The sequence below is a fragment of the Diaporthe amygdali genome (assembly GCF_026229845.1).
Source record: "Diaporthe amygdali strain CAA958 chromosome Unknown NODE_28_length_639089_cov_64_968398, whole genome shotgun sequence".
Taxonomy (NCBI): Eukaryota; Fungi; Ascomycota; class Sordariomycetes; order Diaporthales; family Diaporthaceae; genus Diaporthe; species Diaporthe amygdali.
In genome coordinates this window covers 170,201-192,370 of record NW_026517048.1, presented here as the reverse complement: position 1 = coordinate 192,370, position 22,170 = coordinate 170,201, and the positions used below count along the sequence as shown (strand labels likewise).

Genomic DNA, 22,170 nt, shown 5'->3' with positions numbered 1-22,170 from the left:
GACACAGCTCCTGAGCCTTCATTGGGCCCCAAGAAAAGTTTCTTTAGCAGAGATGGCATTGCCATCTCCACGGGCTCCCTCACATTGACTTTCCGTCAATGTCGTTCATTGGAGGATGGAGCAAAAGCTGAGTTGCTTGGCCAGTCCAGATTTGGCCATCGAGAACGACATGCGTTGACAACCACTCGGGGCTTGAGAAATCAACGATGAGAGATCAGAAACATTGTTTCGAGGACCTCCGGGTCATGACTCTGATGCTGGCGCATTTGGGAGGATCCGTACCTATGGCGGCTGAACTAGAGGACCAGGCCGTTACACTACCACGACGCTACGCAGCCAGGGTCCCCATACCATCCATCTCTGTCTCCACCTGGTCTAACGCAGGATGGAATTCCGACGGTGAAGACCCCCAAGCTTAGTCACTGGTGAAAGGTAATCACTCTCGAATGTCAGAGAGGGCAACTTCCCCAGGGTCCTCTTGTGCTCCCGAACACCCATCAGGCCCCGAGGGGACGACATCTTTACACCCTCCTGAGAACAATTTACGACATTCACATCGACCGTCTTGCAGAGCTTCAGGATGAGCGGTAACAGCCCGGTCGATAAGCCGAAGAGCGGACGTTCCGCGACGTCCTGTCTGGAGTGCCAGCGGCGAAAGCAGAAGGTAGACCGCCATGAGAGCTCGCTCTGACATTGTGTCGACAGCGGCTGACGCCACACATTACCAGTGTTCTCGTGAATGGCCTTGCAACCACTGCCAGGCCCGGAAAGTACCCCATTTATGCCAGTTCGCTCTGAAGAAAGTATCAACTCCAGAGGACGACTCATTCCCTGTTCCCCCGAGGTACGAATGTACTCCTTTACGTTATTGGGCCATACCTATACTAGACAGGCGTCTTTCTGACCTGCTGTGGGCGTAGATTGTCCAGGAAGAGGAAGGAGGACAGTTTTGAGTCGGACACTTCTGCATCGGTCAGCGACCCTGACCATGGCCTCTCTGACGGGCTGGCCAAGTTAGGCTACATGCCTGGCCACGATGTCTTCACCCTCACAAAATCAACAGCAGACGTAAGTGCTCAGCCCCTCGATGAGTTCTGGGCACTGAGTTGACACCTCTCCAGGCCTCTCATGCTCACGTAGACGACGGCCAAGGCGCTCAATCCGAAGAAATCGAGGCAGCACTGAAGATCATACTTCCAAAACCGTACACAGGTGCGTGCCGCCCCATGAGGGCTGTGTCCGTCCACTGACATGCGACCCAAGACATCCTCGTCCAAAATTACCTAGAGACAGCCAATTTCCAGTACTATCCCGTCTTCCCAGAGCAGCTCCGAGGCCAAAGTGCAAAGTGGTGGGAAGCAAGGGCAGCAGGTCAAAAGCTGAGCCCCGAGCTCACCTGCCTCCTAATTCGTGTCTGTGCCGTGTCCACTCAGTACCTGGAAGCATCTCTCCTTCAAAGACTAGAAGCCGAACTTGGTGAGAAGGCACAAGTCATGACTGAACGCTTCCATGCTGCGGCCCAGAAGCTCAGTGCCTCGATTCCCCGAGGCAAGGGCGGTGCCGTACACGTGCAGCAACTGTTCCTCGAAGCGCAATGGTACAAATCTGAGGCTTGTATGGTCGAATCATGGCACTCTCTGAGTGCTGCCATCCGTGAGGCGCAGGAGATTAGTATGTCAACCCACCAGGTAGATCCAAAGCTGGTGACCCCTTGAACAGCTGCATCTGAAATAGTACTGACAGTATCATTGTTTAGATATGCATAGACCTTCCGAGGGCTTGCCAAACTTCGAACGGGAGCTGCGAAAGAGACTATGGTGCATCCTCTGGACCTGGGACTGGTAGGTCAAACCATCGGAGCTGACACAAAGGAGTACCATTGCTGACGAGCATAGGCAAATGTCAACTCTGCTTTCTCGACCGCTGATCATCGACCAAGACGACCACACGCTAGAAATACCGGATGGTCGACTTGAGAACATGACCGATCCCACTATTCCGCACGCTCTATCATCCGTCGCCCTACAAGCGGAACTTGGCCTTCACGTTTCCCACTTGTTCCAGAAGCTGGGCACAGCCTATTCCGTGGAACTCGTCCTAGAAATCGAAGAAGAACTTGAGAAGTGGATGGGCACATTTCCCGCTGCCCTTCGCGACCACCGACCCGACACCCGATGGGATCAGAAGCATCCCAATATTCCCTTCATGCGCTGCCAGCTCAACATTATCGCCTACGCATATCTGCTCGCGCCTCTAAAGCCCTACCTACTATCAAAAGCAGACTCAGAGATCATGAATTCGCCGCTGGGAACCAACCTGCGCACGAAGGGCGTCGACACCTGCCTCGACCTGATGAGGGCCTCGGAACAATTCTATGACCTTATATTTCCGGATGGCTTCAAATACTTCTTCATCATCTTCTTCATGTTCGACGCCGCTACCGTGCTGTGCTCTGCTATCGTGCACGATACCGAATACACCCTCCCCAAGCGGAGTCAACTAATCCGCGCGCTGCGAACCTCCCAGGAGCTGATGGACGCCGTCGCTCACCTTTCCGAGTCCGCTAGGCTGTCCGCCATGCTATTGCGGAAGCTCTCCTCAACCCTTCCCCTGACCGACGCGGAAAAGCAGGTCCTCGGCGTCGGCTCGTCTGCGCCCTCCTCGGCCAAGAAGATCAAGACCAGCCCCTCCTCATCCTCGCCGCCCGAGCGCCTCGCTGCAGTTGCGAGCTTCGGCGATGACTATGTGTTCAGCAGCGTCGGCACCACGTCTTCGAGTGTCCCGCCCTCGTCCATGGGCGCGACGCCGTACGACATGCCGCAGCTTACTCAACAAGCACAGGCACACGTGCAGTACGACGCCGCTCCATTCATGCCCCTGGCGGATGCCGGCAGAATGCCAGTGATGCCGGCTCCGGAGTGGCCATATGTAGACTATACCACCGGCCTGCCCGTCACTCAGCAACAGCAACAGCCCGCGGCCACCGCTGACGCTGCCACAGCGGCCCGGCAGCAGTTCCTCGGGATGAACCCCGGCGACCCGCTGTCGGGCACGTTCCTCGAGCCGCTCTGGGATTGGGACCACCTCAACATGGACCTCAGCCAGTATGCACACTTTCCCGCTAGTGAGCCTGAGTTCTGAGGGGTAGGTGCTTTTTTTTTTCGGTGGAGGGGAGGGGGGAGAAGAGCAGGCCGGCCTTTGGCAGGGCTCTGTTGTGATATTTCTTTTGCTCTGAACTTGGGGTATAGACTGTCTCGGCGTCTGAGTTTAAGGGCGCAACTGGGTTGTAATGAATCATGTCGGGGCCTAGGTTTTATATGCGTTGCATTGAGTAGCCAAAATACGTATTGATGACTCCGGATTAGCTACCGATGGGTGGCATTTTGGACGCTTACTGCGCATCGTGTCAGTGAGGTCCTGATGATTTTTTTCTGTTTCTCATCGTGATGTCATTTTGGTCACTTTATTGCTCCACAGCCTAATTACCTAGGTTCGTGAGCCCATATCGATGGCACATGTTGAAGACTCCGCTGAGGGAAGAGATAGAAAAAAGGGAGGAAAGATTGAAATGGAGAAAGAAATGAAGAGGAAGGGAAAACGAAAGGTGACTTTGTCCAGATTCTTCTACGATTGGATTATTCTACAACCAGGTTATGCTATGCCTAGGTTGTCTGACACCCAGGTTATTGTACTACCTTATTATGGGGGCACCGATCATGAGTTCCCAAAGACTGGTGCTGGCCCCAGCAGGCATTTTAGCTGATCTTCGCAACCAGGAACAAGGAAGCCACTTGCATTCAAGCTCTCCAAAGAAACAAGAGCTACCAGAGTCTGACGAGTGGACCGGAGGATCGATGTCCTTGATCTCCAAGACGCCTTAAGAATTACGAACGGTATGGGGGATGTTGTCATGACAGAGACGTCCACCTATGCGAGGAAGCCCATTACCTCCAGCATCCGACGGATTTCTTCTCATCAAGCGCTAGAACCGAGTCTTTTGCAAGCGTTCATGAAATTGGGAGGGAGAGTTCGGCCCATATTGACCCATACACTAATTAAGCCACACATCTCCAAGTGCGGACTTTTATACGACGGGACAGCTGGGCCTGGATGAGCAATTACCCATTCGGCCCGGCGAACGCCTCCAGCGCAGGAAAAGTGGGTTGCGCTCAGGTGCTTAACACCTGCAATATTGGTTCAGTATATGAGGCCTTCTTAACGTCAAACAAAACAATTGGGGCCCTGTGATCAGTTTGAAACCCACCTACACCAACGACGGGAGCGATTTACTCCGTCGTGGGTTAATACACGTATAGGATGTTCATCCGTATGTTCCTCCCCAAGCCACAAGACCCGCACGGGTCATGTGCGCATCTCCATCTGCGCAAAAGCGACAGAAACAGGTGCTGGCCCCGCGACCGTACTGGCTCTCTTGGGGAACTCATTACCGAACGCAGAACGGAACGGGCGCTCCGCCGCGCCAATCGGGCTATGAAGTCCCGTTTGTGGGGCCCTTTAATGTTAATTCGGACGCTTCCGCCTCGGGTCGTATTGGTTTGTACCGACTCTTGGCGGCCGCTCTGCTCACTGGCGACGGATGGCTGAGGCTCTCAATATGATAATGGGCAGCATCTGCTTTTTGGAGAGGTGTTTGTGTTTTCTTGTCATGCAAATCTGTGCTTCACATCATGATGCTCCCGACTGTGGCAAGCTGGTTCTCGTTGCTCCTGGCGCCATCCTTGGTGCTGGGGGATACACTCACTTACAAGGGAGCTGACAGTAAGTAACTAATTCGGGTGTACTTTCCCTTCTGGGCGACTCAGACGATGGCTTCATAACGTTGCAAAGGAAACGCCAGTTTCTAAGGACGTATTGACAGGTCTCTATTGACCGGGATCCCAAGGATCAACATACTGACATATCAAAGTTTCGTCCCTCTTGATGCTTGAGGCTCAAGGCAAAACCTACAAGACCACCGGAGGTGTCACTACGCCACTCGAGAAGATCCTAGCATCGTCGGGCGTCAACTCGATCCGTCAGAGGTTCTGGGTCAACCCAAGTGATGGAAACTACAACCTGGATTACAACTTGAAGCTCTCCAAGCGAGCCAAGGCCGCCGGCCAGAGCCTGTACCTCGATCTTCACCTCAGCGATACCTGGGCCGACCCTTCGCACCAGGTAAGACGAACCCAAGACAGCATTGCACCACAGTAAAGCCATCAAAGACTGACTCTCTCTTTCCACAGGCTGCTCCCGCCGCCTGGGATGACTCCACCATCGACAAGCTGACCTACACAGTATACAACTACACCCTGGAGGTCTCCAACGCCTACGCCAGCGCCGGCCTCAGCCCCAGCATAATCTCCATCGGCAACGAGATCCGCACGGGGCTGCTCTGGCCACTGGGCGGGACATCATCGTGGTACAACATCGCAGCACTACTGCACTCCGCGGCATGGGGCATCAAGGACAGCAAGCTCTCCCCCAAGCCCAAGATCATGATCCACCTCGACAACGGCTGGGACGCGGGCACGCAGACGTGGTGGTACAAGACGGTGCTGGGCGAGGGCCCGCTGGTGGCGTCCGACTTCGACATGATTGGCGTCTCGTACTACCCCTTCTACAACGCGCAGGCGACGCTCGCGAACCTCAAGAGCTCGCTCACCCAGCTCGCCTCCGCGTACGGCAAGCAGATCGTCGTCGCCGAGACCAACTGGCCCGCCAGCTGCCCGAACCCCCAGTACGCGTTCCCCGGCGACGCGGCGTCGATCCCGCGCAGCGAGGCCGGCCAGTCCACCTGGCTCCAGGACGTGGCCAACGTGGTCAAGGGTGTCAAGGGCGGTGTGGGTGTGTATTACTGGGAGCCTGCCTGGATCGGCAATGCGAACCTGGGTTCTAGCTGTGCGGACAACTTGCTGGTCGATGGGTCTGGGAAGGCCAGGCCAGGAATTGCAGCTTTGGGGTCCATGTAGACTGGAAGCTGAAGTCTTGGTCACGTTCTTGTAGATAAATTTGTATGTTGACTTTGTCAACAGGGTCTGCTCGCCTGCAAATATGCCTTGGATATCAATGAGTAGTCGCCTCGTTCAACCACATGACTATGAAATGAAACGCTGATTTAGGTACTCTATCGATCTTAAATCTGCCTACACAGCTCTTGCAAGACTTGGGTTCTTCTCACGGTTTGGAGATGCGAAATTGGAATTACCTGGCGACATATTGTGTGACAAGGAATAAGCTCAGTCCCGATGTCTCAATGAAAACTTGATTGTACTATGAAAAAGCCATTTTTGAATACGATCGACATAAAGTGGCGATAATTTATTAGCGGGAGCAAGTGTTTACTGAGATATTTAACGAATTGCCCACCTTAAGCCCCGAGACGTCCCACAGACCCCCAAGCGAAGACACCCACATGCGTCCAACGTTAAGTAGCAAAATCGTCGGCCATTAAAGCTCTCGTAAGGCTTCCTCACATTTCTCTTGGAGTTCTTGCTGGAACTCAAAACCATGCATTGCAGCTTTCTGAACCTTGACTCTGTAGTCCTCCTGAGAAGGGTCCGCTTCTCTCAGAATATCGGCAGCCTTCTGAATCTTTTCCTCGTACCGTCTTCCAGCCCAGTATACGACCTTGGCGCACTGTGAGAAGGGAAGCCAGATATCGTCGCATTTTTCTGTTTCTGTAGAGGCGTCAACATACAGACTGCAGGGATCTGTACCAACGTCCTTCATTTCGACGTCCCCTTTCCCATGCTCAGTTTCCTGTGTCTGCACACCCATCTCCCGGGTCTTCTTTGCCTGAGAATTTTGCTGTGGAACGTTTCCCATCGCTGTTGTGGGTATTGATGCCTGACTCTTGGACGCCAAAGAACGATTGGTAACCGCGAGATCACTTTCTGGAGATGCTTTGTCTGCGCCGGACTTTACGGCTGCTATGCCCTGGGACCTTGGATAGATGCACGGTCTCTCGTCTTTTTGACATGGGCCACATGTTGGCTTAGATTTGTCGCATTTGCGCTTCTTTTTTCTACAACGCATGCAAGCGCTCGTTGCCAGTTCCTGATTGTGCACTACGGACCCCGATGGATTTGATTTTGTAGCCGGTGAGATTATTGAGGACACCCGCCCTTGATCTGGAGCTGTATTTCCATTGCGTTGGGTACCTTGAGACATTCTAGGGCGCCTCGTCATGGCCGGAGTCTCGGATTGCTGGCTTCTTTCTGGGACCGAGCCGACTTTTCTGTTGCGGGCTGCCGAGGCTGATCTTTCTAAAACGGATTCAGGGCGGCTCTGACCATTGTCTGGCTGCTTCTTGGAGTTTGGTTCCTCTCTGTCATTCTCTGTGGTTGAATCCACTGTTTGCTCCCCGAACGGTGCCCGAGCACTTGCGTTCACCAGATCCGGCCTTTCACCTAGAGGAGGACGAGTTGGAGCTGTTGAGCTTGGTGGCCTCGGCGAAGAGGCTGCGGTGGCTGATGCGAAGGGTAACTTGCGAGGTGGAGGGACTTGGTCGGACTCATCGTCAGCTTGAGAATGAGATTCTGCGGAAAACAGCGATTTCGATCTTTCATGGTTGGCAGCTTGCGATGTCCAGTCCGGATGCAGAGGGTCCAAGGATGACCTGGGAAAATCACGTCGAGCTGACTGGTCCATATCCAACAGTCTGCGCTCAATTAAGAAGAGTGTTTCTCCTCGTAAAACGTCCTCTGAGAGGCTTTCTCGATCCTCGAGGATAGTTCCATCCCTGCTCTGTGCAGCCAGCTCTCTGCCATCCACGATGGTGTGGAAATTGCGACTCATGTATTGAGCGGCGTGGAGACAGACTTCAAACATCTTTGTCTCGGGTAGAAGACTCAACGTAAACTCCCAACGTGTCTTCGGCTGGCGATATGGATATTTCAGCTCATTAGAAGGGTCGAGAACCTGTATCCTGATGGGAAATCCGCCCGCTGAGGCGGCGCGAGATCGTGAACTCATGTCTTCGGAGGGCGCAGTCGATGAGTGGCGTTGACTGAAGTGGTAGGTTCCCGAGCTCCTAGCACTAGATGCTGGAGATGGGACACGACCTGCCAGGCTTACGGACTCTCCCCGAGACACACTGCCATAGGAAACGCCGCGACCGTTGAGTTGTGCGAGGCGACCTTGAGGCATGAAATTGGCCATTGGGGCACGATGCACAGGACGTTGATGTAGATGCGTCATGTCTCCAACACCTGCCACGCCGGGATCCCTTCTGGACAATAATCCTGGCTGGCTGTGACCGTATGGAGGAGGGAAGCCTTGACGTTCCCGAGGCAAACTCAGTGGGTCGTGATAGCCTTGTCGTGGATTTTGTTCGAGAACAAGGGCGGCACTTGATGATCGTGGTGGATCTACAGCCGGATCTCTAGGGACAAAGACCCCGTGGGGTGCAGTAGAGAATGGTCTCTGAATAGGTTGCGCCCGACTTTGCATGTGGTACCCGGTAAATGGGGCTTGACTCGGAGGCCGCATTGGAGGTCGCATTGTGGAAGACTCAGAAAAGTCGCGGGAACGAGGCTGTGCGAATGACTGCTTAGACACTTCTCTAACCATGATGGGTGCGACCAAGTTCTTCAGCGAAACATGTCGCATTCCCACACCCTTTGACAAATAGCTGACTGCGGTGTGGAAGTCCTGGTGCTTGACGAGGAACAGTTGAATTGTTCTCAGGATGTTTCTGTGTAAACTGTCCTGTCCCTCTTCCAGTAGCGGCAGTGTGAACTGGAGCATCTTCTGTTCGGTAATGCTGTAGAACTGTTCGCCCCCGGTGGACTTCCGCTCTCGAAGCATACCGAGGTCCCATTGTGCCTTGAGAATAATTAGTCTAAGGATATGAGTTTCGATGGGTCCCAACTCACCAATGTGCTACCATCGACATGAATCTGCATTAGATGTTCATCTCGATCCCCATCTTTGAGCGTGAGGGTGGCGACTTGAGTAATGGGCTGGTGGTCGCCTTCCACCACAATACGGCCCAAATCCATAGAGTGGACTTTGGCTTCTTCTGAAGCCATGCTCGAAGTGTCTGTTGGGATGGGATCCGGGCTCGTGTCGGAGGTGAGCCTATCAATTAAAGGAGTCTCCAGGAATGAGGAGGTCCAAAGGAGACTAAAGGAGGCCAGAGAAGCAAGAGGCCCTTCGGGTAGTCCTCTTGCCGCAGATTGTAGATCTCAATTACGAACTATGATTGAGAAGAAGAGTCAGGGTGGAAGTTAAGAGGTACAGATGCGAAAGAAGAGATCTGAGTTTACCCATTGGGTCCTGAAGATGAGAGGCAGAGGCAGACGAAGGGACCAAGCCCGTGGAAGTGGACTTGAGTTGTCCTGGCAAAGGGAGAGGGAAAGTTACAGTCTCAGGTGCACTTGCAATTCTTGCATTTTGGTCATGTTGAATTTTCAAATTCGATTGAGCTGCAGTGACTACTCGATCTGAGGCAAGTGCCTTCCTCACCTTGGGCAGTATCATACCGTATCATATCGCATCACTCTTTGCCGTGTTTAAAAACTTCTGGACTCGGGAAGGAGCTGCAGACAGAGGTGAGAGGTCAATGAGCGCCCAGGTACCTGGGTACATGGGTACATGGGTACCTTCGTGCATAGGTGACAGTCCCTTGACTGGATGGTCCGTGCCCCGCTAGTCCCAAAAGTCATCAGCCTGCCGCCGGCAGGCTGCATCTTTTTGCGACGACCCAGCCCATCTCCCAGCTACGCTCCATCTACACCTATCTGCACCTGTACCTGCTCGAGTTCAATCCATCAGCCAGGCGCGTCGCAAATCAGGGACGGCTTCTCATCGAAGCTAACGATACCCTAGCCCCGGTCTTCGCGATTGGAACGCGAAAATAATCACCGTTTTGTTTGGGAAATCAACAGCACTGCGCCCCTTGCCCCGCGCTGTGGGCAGAGTCGGCCGCGATGGTACCTCAACGGCCCCCCGAGCACGTTATTGATCGCACTCCCGAGTACGAGGAGTTCATCAACAAGCTGAGAGAATTCCACACCGAGCGAGGAACCAGGTTCGACCCAGAGCCCAAGATCACCCCGTACCAGCTTGATCTTCTGAAGATCTTCAACCACGTCGTTCAGAGCGGCGGCTATGACAGGATCACCGACGAGAAGCTGGCCTGGCGCAGGGTCTGCGCCGAGCTTGGAATCCGTGCCTCCAACGAGGCAGCCGCTGCCTTCAGTCTTAAGACCGCCTACTACAAGAACCTTGCCGCCTACGAGATTCGCACCGTCCATAACCAGACCCCTCCACCTCCCGAGATCCTCGAAGACACATCGGCCAAGGGCGGCTCGCTCCTGACCCGTACGCTCAGCAACTTCAAGCCCAAGGATCGTCGCGATACCTCCACCCAGAACTCTCCTGCACCATCTGGCGACGATGGAACACCGGCGCGCGAGAGCAGACCAGAGGAGCCCCCCAGCACCGGCCGCGCTGCTCGAGGCCTGCGCCAGGCCCCGCCTCAGAGGGTCATCTTCCAGCCCGAGACCGGTCCGACGCGCCCATCGCGACATTCTTCAGCGCAACACCACACTGGTTCCGCGACACCCCAAGGCTCCCATAGTTCTCACAACCACGGCCACGTCAACTCTCAGAGCAACGGGCACGGCCAGTTCCAAGGCTCGAGCCGCACGCCCTCGCACCAGATGGCACACGCGCCCCTTGGCCAGATTCCCCAGCCGCATATCGTTCGTGGCGGCGCTTCTGCAAGTTTCACTCCCCAGAACTACGAGTACCAGTCTCCCACCGTCGAGAGGTTTCGACCCCCAGCGAACGTGCCATTGCCCCTCCGCCCCGTCGAAACACCGTCAAATGCGCCAGCAAAGTTTGCCAGGCCCAGACGCCCGTTGGATCCTGCACCTCCTGCCCCGAATCGACAGGCACCCCTGCCTGGAAGTAAGTTGTACCAGAATCTGGATCCTCCGAGCATGCACTAACCAACTGCATTCCTAGGCTTGCCGATTCAACCGTCTCCCTTCGATGGTCCTAACATCTACGCCCGATGTCTATATGCTCTTCGTTCTGGAATACCAGAGGAACAGTCGTTTGCTCTGCACCACCTCTTGAAGATATCGTATGAGAGGGGAGATCGGTACAAGTTCGACGCCTTTCCTGGATTGGCAGAAGGTCTCGTGGAAATGGCACTGAAAGTCGGAAGCCTCTTCTGGGACGTCAACTTCACAATATCATACGATCCAGAGGCCGATGGCGATGATATCGGGGAGCTCGACGGTGTCAATGGTACATCGGACATCATCGAGCGGATCGACCAGCTGAAGGCTCAGCCAGGACAGGATCACATACAGCCCGCCGACTTCGTCGACCAGATGATTCTGATCACAGAGGCTTCTCTTGCCATTCGAAACATGCTTATGCTGCGGGAGAACGGAGAGTCAATGGCTGAATTCCCTGCCCTGCGGGACCTCTTGTGCATCATTCTTCATTTGCCGTCCAGCGAGACCACAGTCGAGCTGAAGCATTGTGCGCTGGACATCGCTGAACAGCTCACCCCAGAGCTGGCTCTTGGTGCCCACGACCCTCTTTACCGATCGCTCCTTGCTCAGCTGATGTCGAACGATCGTGGCCAGATACTGACATCTCTACGCGCCCTTGGCCGCATATCGATGAACCTGGCGGAGGCAAACAAACTTGGCGATGTCCCTCTCGATATCCTGGAGACTATCATTGACTGGCTGATGCTGAATGACGATGAGCTCTTGGATGCCTGCCTTGACTTCCTCTATCAGTACACGGCTGTTGTGTCCAACGTCGAGACTCTGCTCGGATTCAGAGCGACCAAGCCAGACAAGCCAGAGAGTCTGGTGAAACACTTGGTCCGTCTTCTTTCTCATGGCGCTAAGCGCGTCGTGAAAGAACAGGTCATCAAGCCCGAGGTCTGCATCCCATACAGTGAGGAGGTGGCGCCGTTGCCCCAAGATCTACAGGAACGCCTCCTGGCAATGGAGGAGCCTGAGCGATGTTACATGTGGCTTCGATGTCTTTTTGAAGAGGACACAGATGCCAGTATCACGCAGATTGCCATTTGGACCGCCTACCAATCGTCATTTAGTAGCCGACTGTCTCAGATCGGCAAGACAATGATCTCGCCTGCAGATTTCATCAGAAATGTGAACCACGTGTGGACGACCGCTGGCGCACAAATAATAAAGGCTCCCAACGGCTCGAACCAGAAGTTCATTATTAAGGGAATCCGAGCTCGTACCCGACCCGTAGACCCGGACAACGACGGCAGGGAGTACTTCCGTTGCCTCTGGACCTTGCCGCTGAATCCGGGCCAGAAATTCCAGAAGTGCAACAACTTTTTCGCCAACGCAGAGAAGATGTACGAGCACATCCTGTTGACACATGTCCAGGAGAAGCCCGACGGGGATGGCAAGTACTTGAACAAAGAGTCAGACTACCGCTGTCTTTGGGCAGGCTGTCACAAGGTCACCGGCGACGATAATATGCTCCTTGGAACATTCATGTCGCACGTCAAGACACACCTGATGGCCGTCCAACAAAACTTCGAGCCTCTCATCGCCCCGAACCAGAGCAATGGCGCCTCAGACGCCACATCTAACAGCAGTGGCCCCAGCCCAACCGCCAATCCCAACAAGAGAGCCAAGCGGGGGCACTTCGTCCCTGCCAAGTCCCTTACGCTAACGTACGAGGAGACCATGACGGCGCGAGACGAGCGCAACCCCAACGGCCCGCTGCAGCCCGCAGGTACACCGTTCAGCGCGGTGCTTGTCCTGCGGAACATCGCGCGTAACGTGGTCAAGACGGAGGCGCAGGAGCAGCTCCTCGAGGAGCAGAACAGCCAGGGCGTGGACGAGAGGGCGCGCGGATGGAACGAGAAGCTCTTCCGTGTGGTGCTACCGCGCCTGCACGAGATCATGACGGAGAACCGCGTGCTGGCGCAGCCCATCTCGACGTTGCTGGAGCTCATCGATGACTCGGGCTAGTGGCCCCGTGGATTGCTTTCACCGACGGCGTAGGGTTACCCGAGGAATGCAGGAGCTCCAGCCATGCCTTTATCGACTGCGACTACGCTGCTCCCAGACCTACAAGGTGTGGAATACGGGCGAAGTCCTTTAGACGATCGTCCTCATCACCGGGAGGCTACGATGATGGAATACGACACTCGTGTGACATACCGGGACCAAGCGAAGAAAGATCACGTGAGGGAGGTGTGGCCTGGCTGGGCAAGTGAGAACGACGATGACATGACAGGGACTCGAGCTGACCGGCTCGCATATGAGCACTTGTCTTCGTGGTCAACAGATGAAGGCCGCAGATGCCTTCTGAACCGCTTGGTCTGCCGACGAGGATGTACTTGGAATTAAGGTTTTGGACCATTTTCTTTTCGACGACGGCGTTGATGATTGGTGGCGCAGGGAAAGCTTGTGAAAAGGACTTGGTGCTCATGGAAGAAGAGGAAATGCGTGATGTATGGATTAGACAGCTTACCGTTACCCTTCCCTAATTCTCATTTACTTCACTTCTGCATTTGAGTTCGGAGGGTGGTAGGCAGATAGATACCAGCCTTTAGTAGCTCTTTTCATGAATGAATGGCTTGATTGACCAATGTCTCCGTTCGGTGATTGCGTTGTGGCTGTGACAATGCGACGTTTTCCAACAACTGCGACTTTCTCGTCCGTTCTATTCAATGCAAGTCCAGGAAGCGAGGGAGCGGGCAGGTTGCACTCACGTGCGCGACCTGTCCTAATGAACATTACAGATAACGAATAACTCGGACGTCAGCTCCGCAGCCACAGTATCTGTTGAATTAGTGAATAGAAAGGCAAAGGCAGCACTATAGGAAAATCAGCCATAAGACAACCAGCCATGGGACAACCAGCCTTAGGATAACCGGATATAGAATTATCTCCTATGGAAGAGCGTCTGGTGGGATAGCCGCTCTTTTGGTAACCACTCTTGGGACAACTTCCCTTGGGATACCCATTTGTATAATGCTGTCCTGTTGGATGATCTTCTATATGGGGAACTAATTAAGTCACAGGGATTTTCGCGACGACGGCTGCACTTTTGGAGAATGTAGCGGTATCATCAAATAGAATATAGAAATCCAATTAACTCCGAAGAAAACTGATTTCATGCAGCTCTAGCTGCCCACCTTCACCGAAGATACGAATCGTCATCATAGACCGTAAATCTTGACACATTTCATGATCGTGACGTGGATAGCGCAGGTTGGAGAGCAGGGGAGTGGCTGAGGTAGACAATCTGGGTGTTTTTGCGGCTGCCTGGCCGCTGACAGATGCGACGTGGTTTCTTCTTACGCGACCCGGTGGGCTATAAAAAGTGGCCACCCTGGATTTCATGAGGTCAACAACACCATGTTAGATCCAAAGCCTCTCTGATATATCTTTTCTGATATAAGAAAAAAAATGGAGACCCCGGGGTATTCTATCGCATCATCAGCATTCAGCGCTGCCTCACAAGATCCTCTTCCTCAACCGAGCTCAGCGTCGGGACCCATGTGCTTCCCAAGGCCCAGCATCGGCCACATATGTACACAATGTCGCAATATACCCTTGGAGCTGCTCTTGCTTGGGTCAAGTTTCTTCTCTAATCGTTGCAAGGCCAATCATACTGAAGGCGAACATTGCAAGGGGAAGCACAGCATTAGGTGTGATCACTGCCAATCGCCGATCCAAGATGTGCACCACCACTGCCATACCTGCAACGAAGGGGACTTTGACATCTGTTCCGCTTGCAAGGAGAAGGGCAAACACTGCCTGCGAGAAGAGCACAAGATGGTAAAGCGGGTGTTCGATGAGGGGCTTGTCCGCGAGGTTGATGAAAGCGGCCCCACGCGTTATCATCCGGGGATCACGCGGGAATTGATTGAGGAGTGGTCAGTGAGGCCCTATCGCTTACACAAAAGCTTTAGGGACCTTGTAGCTTCTGCTGATGGCGGTTGTCACTCGTGTGCCACACTCGTCACCCGGCTGGATGGTCAAGTCGACGACGCTCGGAGCGATAAAGCAGTTTATATTGAGAACCGGCCGCTATTCCTTCCACCCGATGTCCGACATGTCATTGGGATGTTTAAAATGATGGCCTTGGAGCCAGATCTGGACAATGAGGCTGATGAGGGCCTACCAACTGTGGTCGTTGCCGTTCGCGCCGAAAGAGATCCTGAAAAGCCAATTTTCTGGGACCCGACTCGAGATGTCGCTGTGGAGTATCTCTCTTTTGAGATACGAGGGGATGATCGATTGTACCACTCGAGGCACATTCATTGGGGCCGCGGAAATGGTGAGCCACCCACGATTCGTGCGCAGACCTTCTGAGAATGCTGACAGACAATCAGTGCGCCGGCAAGTGTCGCCCATAGTGGACGCTGGTGACAATCTCAAAGTCATTAGCTCTTGGCTTCAGTCATGTCAGACCAGCGACTCTAGATGCTCAACCTCGAATCAGGAGCTTTTCAAGCCTACAAGACTGATTGACGTGGGCGACCCTGGTTCAAGTAACGGAAACCCACGTCTGGTCAAGGGTGACGCCCTCGAAGGGGAGTCGGCCGCGTATGTCGCGCTGAGTTACTGTTGGGGCATTAAAGGGCAGCAGCATCCTTGGATCTTGACCAAGGAGAAGCTGAAAGTATTTGAAGATGGGATACCATTCGATGCGCTGCCAAAGACCATCGCTGACGCTCTAGCTGTCACGAGAGCGAACAATATCCGGTACCTTTGGGTTGACTCAATCTGCATTGTCCAAGATGACCCCGAGGACTGGGAACATGAGGCTTACCACATGAGCCGAGTCTACTCAAACTCACTCTTCACCATCATCTCGGGATCTGATAGCGCCACTGGCGGTCTTTTCCTGCCCCGTGACCAGCTCAAGGTCAGCGCAGCCGAGGTCACTATTGGCCCGGAAGCAGGATCACCAACACATCAACTCGTGATGTACCCTTCTTTGGTCGGCGCAACTGACACAACTGGAGGAGGGGCGACTTCCAAGCGTGCATGGTGCTATCAAGAGGAACTTCTCTCGGCGCGGCGACTGTATTTCTCCAAGAACCAATTTCAGTGGGCGTGTTTGTGCTCCCAGCACAACGAAGCTGGGAGGCACTGCCCCGGCGATTTCAAGTCAACATCTTACACTACGCCAACATACGATGCGGAAATCCTCTATTCTGGCAGCAGAGTCATTGGGGAATGGTATAACCTTGTTATGGAGTATACGTCTCGGTCGCTCACATACCACGGCGACATTTTTGCAGCCCTGGCTGGTATTGTCGCAGCTCTCAAGACCAAGTACTACTACGATGATACATGCAGGTACCTGGCTGGCATGTGGGAGGATGATATGATGCACGGCATCCTATGGCAGAGGGTAGGCAGCTCTCTTGCTCGCCCGTCCGAGTTCCAAGCTCCGAGCTGGTCCTGGCTGAGCGTGCAAGGCAGTGTCATCTATGGCCGGAAAGATCCGTTAGGGGCTTCGACGGATGCTGAATTTCTTGGTTGCGAAATCAGTACCCTGAACGGGAATGAGTTCGGGACAGTAGCGCCAGGAGGAAAGTTGCGCCTGCGGGCGCGTCTGTTGTCCTGCGAAGTCGCCGCAGTAAACGACGAGCAGGACATAGAGAAATTGCATAATACAATGCAAGACTTGCCTGTGGAAGAGACGCCGCTTCGCAGGAAAAAGGGGTCAAGCCGAACTGAAAGCCCTGACTCTGCCGATCCTGACCGCCAAGAAGCCCACGAGGGCGAAGATGTAACAGACCAGGGCCACGATACAATGGATGACAGCGAAGCTGGAGAAAAGGACGATGACGAGCCGATTACCGAAAGCGAAATCAGTGATTCAGACTCTGACACAGGTTCGGGATACGTTCTCCGAAGCGCGCCTTGGGAAGCGCCAGATCCAACAGGACCTGTCAGGCCACCCGGCAACCGTCTCGACATGATCGCCCGCGTCAGACTATCTACCGGCCGTGAATTCGCCACAGTCTTTTTCGACGGGGAGGAAGAAGCCCAGACGAAGCAGTTCTTCGTCGCTTACATCAATGCAGCGGAACGGCCCGCAGGTGTCATGGACCGAAACGGCGTCGCGCTTGTGCCCGCAGAATCCCGGACACACGAAGGGGCTGCGGTGTATAGGAGGATTGGGTTTGTGGCATTCTGGGACAAGTTACTAAAGGGCGATGGAGATCTGGCATTCTTGGACGAAACAGAGAAGACGGAGATTGTATTGGTGTGATAAGAAAGAAAAAACACTTAGTACACCCCTGCCACTCACCGAGGGAATATGCTGCGATCTATGCTACTTCAGCAATTTCGGGTTATCTTTGTCTTGACAATGACTAGACTCTGGTTAAATATACTCGAATGCTCCCGAGACTATACTTCCGGGCCGGACCCGTCCGACCAGACCTCCTGTGTAAATCTCCTGTAGGGTAACCTCCTATGGGATAACCTCCTATGGGATGACTTCCTATGGGATAAGTTACAGTGGGAGAACTTTATACGGAAAGTGAACACCTTACATAGGGTTCTAGCATGACTCATTGCAACTTTTGAGAGTGTGACGGTGTTGTTCCAAGAGTGTATGTAATATTATCGGTCACATGAATAGCTTCCCCGTGGTACCATAGGTTCCGCCGGTGGTATTGTGATATGAATTTGAAGTTGGGGTTCAACTACTAGAATAAACTGCGATCGCAGGCTCGATTACTCGCATAACCTGCGATCGCAGGCATAGTGATTCTCCTTTTTTTTTTTTTTTTTTTTTTTTTGTTATCCTCCGGCAAATTGGATCCATTGGCCATTTTGAGAGTATACTAGTTGTCCCTGCGAACCTGCGTCTCTGGACGATGAAACAGCGTGCCAGACACATTTGGACAGAAACCCTTATTATTTGCATTCTGCCGAATATCGAAAAATATGAATGGCTTTGCTGAGACGAGGATAGGAAAGCCCTCCAAGCTCCTTTGACGCGGCGAAGCATAATTCTAACCATCCCCATTTTTGTTTTCCCCTGTCACCTTAATTAAATCGCAGCTGAAACGCCCCATCTTTCCTCATTCACTTTGGTGAGATGCTGAAATACCAATTGGGAATATATCTCATCCTGTTACTCCCCCCCCTCGTTCCTCCCTACCTTAGTAGCGCAACGATACATGCTAACATCTAGAAGTCACGTACAAGACAGCCGGGTCCTTGAAAAGCGATGTCCGCACGAAGACTGACCAGGGCACTGAGACTGATGCAATTTGGCTTGGACCCAGGCCACGATCCTTGTCTTCGGGCATGGTTATATCTAGGTACCTCTTTCCAGCGGGAACAGGTATTTCGAAGAACAACGGCTCTGTACCAGCTTTGACTGTCCCGAAATTAGTCGGAGTAAAAGTTCCCGACACGGGTGAAGTACCTGGAGATATAGCCCTTAGTTCCTCTCTTCGGATGGTCCTCGACTGTTGGCTGTCTGTTTCATAAACCCAGATCTTGGATGCCTCGTTCTTGTTGCGTGCTCTGCGCCCGCTTTTCTCGCTTGTACCGGAATCGACTCGACTTGGTGACATATTTGATACGGCGTGCAAGGTTGAACTTGGCTACAGAAAATTGCTAAGCTTCTAGAGAGCCAAATTCAAAAAACACTCGACGATGTAGGGGTTGGTAAGCTTTCTTGAGTCGCTTGGTGGCGAAGTTCGCTAGCAATCTTGGTAATGGTGCAAATGATCATGATTGAGTTGTTGGGTTTTGACAGGCTAGTCGGTGCCATGGGCATTACCGGCTTTTTGTGCCGTCTGTTGTTACACAGAGTGGAGGCAGTGCTGAGATTTCCGCCCCAAGATGACACTGGTTGGCCCACGGGTGGGCTGTTAGGCAGCCAAGATGCTCGAAGATCACGAATGACCAGATTTCTGACGGGTGATTGTCCATTTGCGAAAGGAAGTGTGGCAAGCGGGTGCGCCATCTGAGGTACCACCTGGGCAGAAGACGGCCTGTGCAACGTACCATCGTCACCATTAGACATGACGGGGTGACAATATAAATCCTGCAGGTCTCTGGAACATTTCATGACTTCTTGCATCTGATGGGCTGACACCAATTCCCAGCTGCCACGTATCAAGCCTTCCCTTCCCTGGAAGCATCGGCGAACGAGACCTTCACCCGTCCAACAGCCTAGACATAGTCAAGTCAGGTACTCAATCTTGGGAAACCTCTACAGAAATTTCATCTGAAAATTATCTTGCGTTTGTCGGGAACTTGTTTCAATACTGACTCATTGTCTACAAAGCTGACATCGTATAGGCAGGCGGTGCAAATGACAAATATGGCTTATCTCTTGGACAGCGAAGTAAGCATCCCGGTGGGACCTGACCCGTGCAGTAAATCACTTCAATTACGGCAACTCGATTGCATACAGCATGCACGCAATACGCCTTTTCAGCTTGAAGCCCGAATCATGCTTTGCTGTCTGCAGTCCAGCCGCCCAGAGTTGTATTGGATATCATGCTGTTCAACCATACAAGCCAATAGAGCGATGCAAGACATGCAGGTCGAGCATACGGCCCCTCAATTCTTCTACTCGATGAAGAATGATTGCATAGGGGCCTTGCAAGTGGTTGTCAGCCGTTGATTGCGGAAAGACAGTGGCTCAATGCCATTGAGGCTCAACAACAAAACTTGGTTTAGAATGAATAGCATTCTCCCGATTCGCTGATATTGTAAGATTTCCTAAGAGTTCGTCAATACTTTTACTAGTCGCCTAGACGTAGCGCTCTGCCCCAAGTCTCCTGTTGACATCCGTCCTTTCCGATTGGCATCAACAGTTCAGACGCTGAGTGCTAGTCCACAATGACCAGCACACAGCCCCAATTTGACTCACAGTCCAGACTGATGGTCAGCGATCAGGGGAACGAGAGGCAAGCATGGGCTCCACTTGTTTTGTCCCTGGGTAAGCGTTCATTATCCCGTCCTCTATGAATATATGAAATTGTCCCACAAGAAGTCATCCCGCAATTTTCGTGGAAGTTTCTTACCATCATTTTGTGTCTGACGTTTATCAGATGGGGGAGGCGTTCGGGGCCTCTCGTCGCTCTATATAATCCGAGACATTATGCGAGAAAGTCCAGGAAATTGATGAGAAGAAGCCAAAAGAAGACAGGCTGGAGACGCAGCCGGGTCTGCCTCTCCCATGCAACTACTTTGATTTCATCATTGGTACAAGTACCGGTGGGTAAGTATCTTTACTTCGTTTTTCTTCGATTGTTATATCACTGCTCCTGTGATTGACTTGTCAAAGTCTCATTGCAGTGATGCTTGGACGACTGAGAATGGATGTTGAAGACTGCATTCAGCAATACTGGATCATGAGCATCAAAATCTTTCGACCGTATCATATACGCCTCATACGGATGTACTCTCGTAGAGTTGTTCAAGAATCGGCGAAGGCTGTTGTACGAGCCTTTTGTGGCTGTCACAAAAGGTCGCATTGTCGTGGTCACGAAGCGTTGCGGCAATACGACTTCGAGGAAGAGTTCGAGCAAGGCCCTCTGGAAAGAAGAAACAAAACATGCAAAGTGTATGTATATCAGTCCACCAGGGTTTTATTTTTCAACTTGCTAATCTAGCTGGATTTTGAGGGCTGTCCTGACAGTTCGAGAGCAGGGTATCACAGACTTTCAAGGAAGCCGTGAAGATACGAACATCTTGTTTCGATCGTACAATCACCGTCCTAGACTCACAGACAACAACCGAGATCTTAATCCGAAGAGTCTACATCACTCAAAACTAGCAATTCACGAGGCTTGCTCAGCAACCACGGCGGCTCCGACGTACTTTCATAGCGTCCGTCTCAGAGGAAGAAAATACATCGATGGCGGTGTCTGGGCAAATAATCCCGCTATGATTGCGTGGAATGAGGCTGTATCCATGGGGCGGTCACCGCATAGCAACAATGAAATATCAGTGATGCCAAAGATGCTGCTCAGTATAGGAACGGGCGCGCGGACCGAGGCATCAAGGTTGGGCCTCTCAATTGTGGGCTACGGGTTCCGCAGCATCACAAGTACTACAAAAGATGAGGGGCTTGCACAGGACGCAGTAACAAATAGTCCAGGATCTCACTATTTCCGTTTCGACGTACCGGAGACACAGAGAGGCGGAGGGTTGAGCAAAATTGGCCTCGCAGAGTGTAAAAAACAAAGAACCCGTGGACTATTTCGCAGGCAATCTTTTGACACCACAACGCAAAATGGCATATCTTTGGTGGCATCAACAAGCGAGACACAAGGAATTACAACATCTGACATTGCAATACAGAGCGCTCGGGATAGGGACAAACAACTTCAACAACGCGTCGCAGCCAGCAAGACAGGCAGCAAGACAGCCTTTGACCCACAGACTTTCACCTACAAGACATTCGACAGAATACGGGATCGGACAATCCACTATTTACATTGCTTGGAAACCGACCCTGTTTGTGGACAGACAAGCACAGAGAGATGTGCGCTTTTACTCTGGCAGACTGCCTGGGAAAGGAAGAACATCACTGAGACCAGATGGCTGGAGTTTAGGAAGCATCCAGACCCAAGCTTTCGAAGTGCAGACACTCCAGCAACTTCCAGTACCGCCTCCCCGCAGACAGCCCAGCAGTGATATACTGCTCATTTTTTGCTTGCTTGTATTCCTAACGCAATCACACGGCGTGGGCGTGTGGTGCTACTCTAGCGTAAAAGACATGAGTACGGAGTGAGAGATCGAAATACAGAACAATACCATTTTCTGCGCCCGTTCTAGGGGCTTCTAAGTCCCTTTTTGGAGACAAGTACTCGTATACCGACCTTTCTCACGGCATCTTCCTCAGCCTGGGCCTCTGAATTTTGTCTACTGCTGCCGTTCAGCTTTTAATAATGTGATAGAAGCACTGTCCAGGGGAGTGATTTGACAATAGGTGACCTGCGAGCCAGGTAAGACACGCTACATCGCCACCCTGCAGCCAAGGTGAGAGATACTGGCGACTCGTGGCTGTGACGAGCTAATGCCAGGCCCCGAGTCGTTGTCCCTTACCCGTTTGGCCCGTATAAAAGTAGCGTGCTGGCTTCTGGAGGGTTTTGTCCTGGTTGGCTGTGCTTTTTGCTGTGCGGGCCATCCATCTGCATGA

At 52.8% G+C, this 22,170-nt stretch overlaps 7 protein-coding genes across 7 annotated transcripts; 5 read left to right on the top strand and 2 right to left on the bottom strand.

The window, feature by feature from the left end:
* Positions 1 to 580: 580 nt before the first annotated feature.
* On the top strand, positions 581 to 3,141 carry J7T55_014773 (uncharacterized protein; the record flags this gene model as incomplete). The annotated part of the gene is made up of 7 exons (XM_053131748.1): positions 581 to 664; positions 789 to 844; positions 921 to 1,068; positions 1,122 to 1,212; positions 1,264 to 1,671; positions 1,757 to 1,841; positions 1,896 to 3,141. The coding sequence occupies 7 exons, from the start codon at positions 581 to 583 to the stop codon at positions 3,139 to 3,141; spliced, it is 2,118 nt and encodes a 705-aa protein (XP_052990134.1).
* A 1,547-nt stretch (positions 3,142 to 4,688) lies between these two features.
* On the top strand, positions 4,689 to 5,972 carry J7T55_014772 (uncharacterized protein; the record flags this gene model as incomplete). The annotated part of the gene is made up of 3 exons (XM_053131747.1): positions 4,689 to 4,779; positions 4,928 to 5,178; positions 5,247 to 5,972. 3 exons carry the CDS (start codon positions 4,689 to 4,691, stop codon positions 5,970 to 5,972), a joined length of 1,068 nt encoding a protein of 355 aa, XP_052990133.1.
* A 478-nt stretch (positions 5,973 to 6,450) lies between these two features.
* On the bottom strand, positions 6,451 to 6,828 carry J7T55_014771 (uncharacterized protein; the record flags this gene model as incomplete). The annotated part of the gene is made up of 1 exon (XM_053131746.1): positions 6,451 to 6,828. One exon carries the CDS (start codon positions 6,826 to 6,828, stop codon positions 6,451 to 6,453), a length of 378 nt encoding a protein of 125 aa, XP_052990132.1.
* Positions 6,829 to 7,408: 580 nt separating this feature from the next.
* J7T55_014770 (uncharacterized protein) lies at positions 7,409 to 9,035 on the bottom strand (the record flags this gene model as incomplete). The annotated part of the gene is made up of 3 exons (XM_053131745.1): positions 7,409 to 7,505; positions 7,646 to 8,829; positions 8,880 to 9,035. 3 exons carry the CDS (start codon positions 9,033 to 9,035, stop codon positions 7,409 to 7,411), a joined length of 1,437 nt encoding a protein of 478 aa, XP_052990131.1.
* A 900-nt stretch (positions 9,036 to 9,935) lies between these two features.
* J7T55_014769 (uncharacterized protein) lies at positions 9,936 to 12,992 on the top strand (the record flags this gene model as incomplete). The annotated part of the gene is made up of 2 exons (XM_053131743.1): positions 9,936 to 10,920; positions 10,978 to 12,992. The coding sequence occupies 2 exons, from the start codon at positions 9,936 to 9,938 to the stop codon at positions 12,990 to 12,992; spliced, it is 3,000 nt and encodes a 999-aa protein (XP_052990130.1).
* Positions 12,993 to 14,807: 1,815 nt separating this feature from the next.
* J7T55_014768 (HET-domain-containing protein) lies at positions 14,808 to 17,262 on the top strand (the record flags this gene model as incomplete). The annotated part of the gene is made up of 2 exons (XM_053131742.1): positions 14,808 to 15,312; positions 15,368 to 17,262. The coding sequence occupies 2 exons, from the start codon at positions 14,808 to 14,810 to the stop codon at positions 17,260 to 17,262; spliced, it is 2,400 nt and encodes a 799-aa protein (XP_052990129.1).
* A 2,600-nt stretch (positions 17,263 to 19,862) lies between these two features.
* J7T55_014767 (uncharacterized protein) lies at positions 19,863 to 21,665 on the top strand (the record flags this gene model as incomplete). Its single annotated transcript, XM_053131741.1, has 5 exons — positions 19,863 to 19,962; positions 20,136 to 20,240; positions 20,437 to 20,589; positions 20,665 to 21,149; positions 21,330 to 21,665. The coding sequence occupies 5 exons, from the start codon at positions 19,863 to 19,865 to the stop codon at positions 21,663 to 21,665; spliced, it is 1,179 nt and encodes a 392-aa protein (XP_052990128.1).
* Between the last annotated feature and the right edge of the window lie 505 nt (positions 21,666 to 22,170).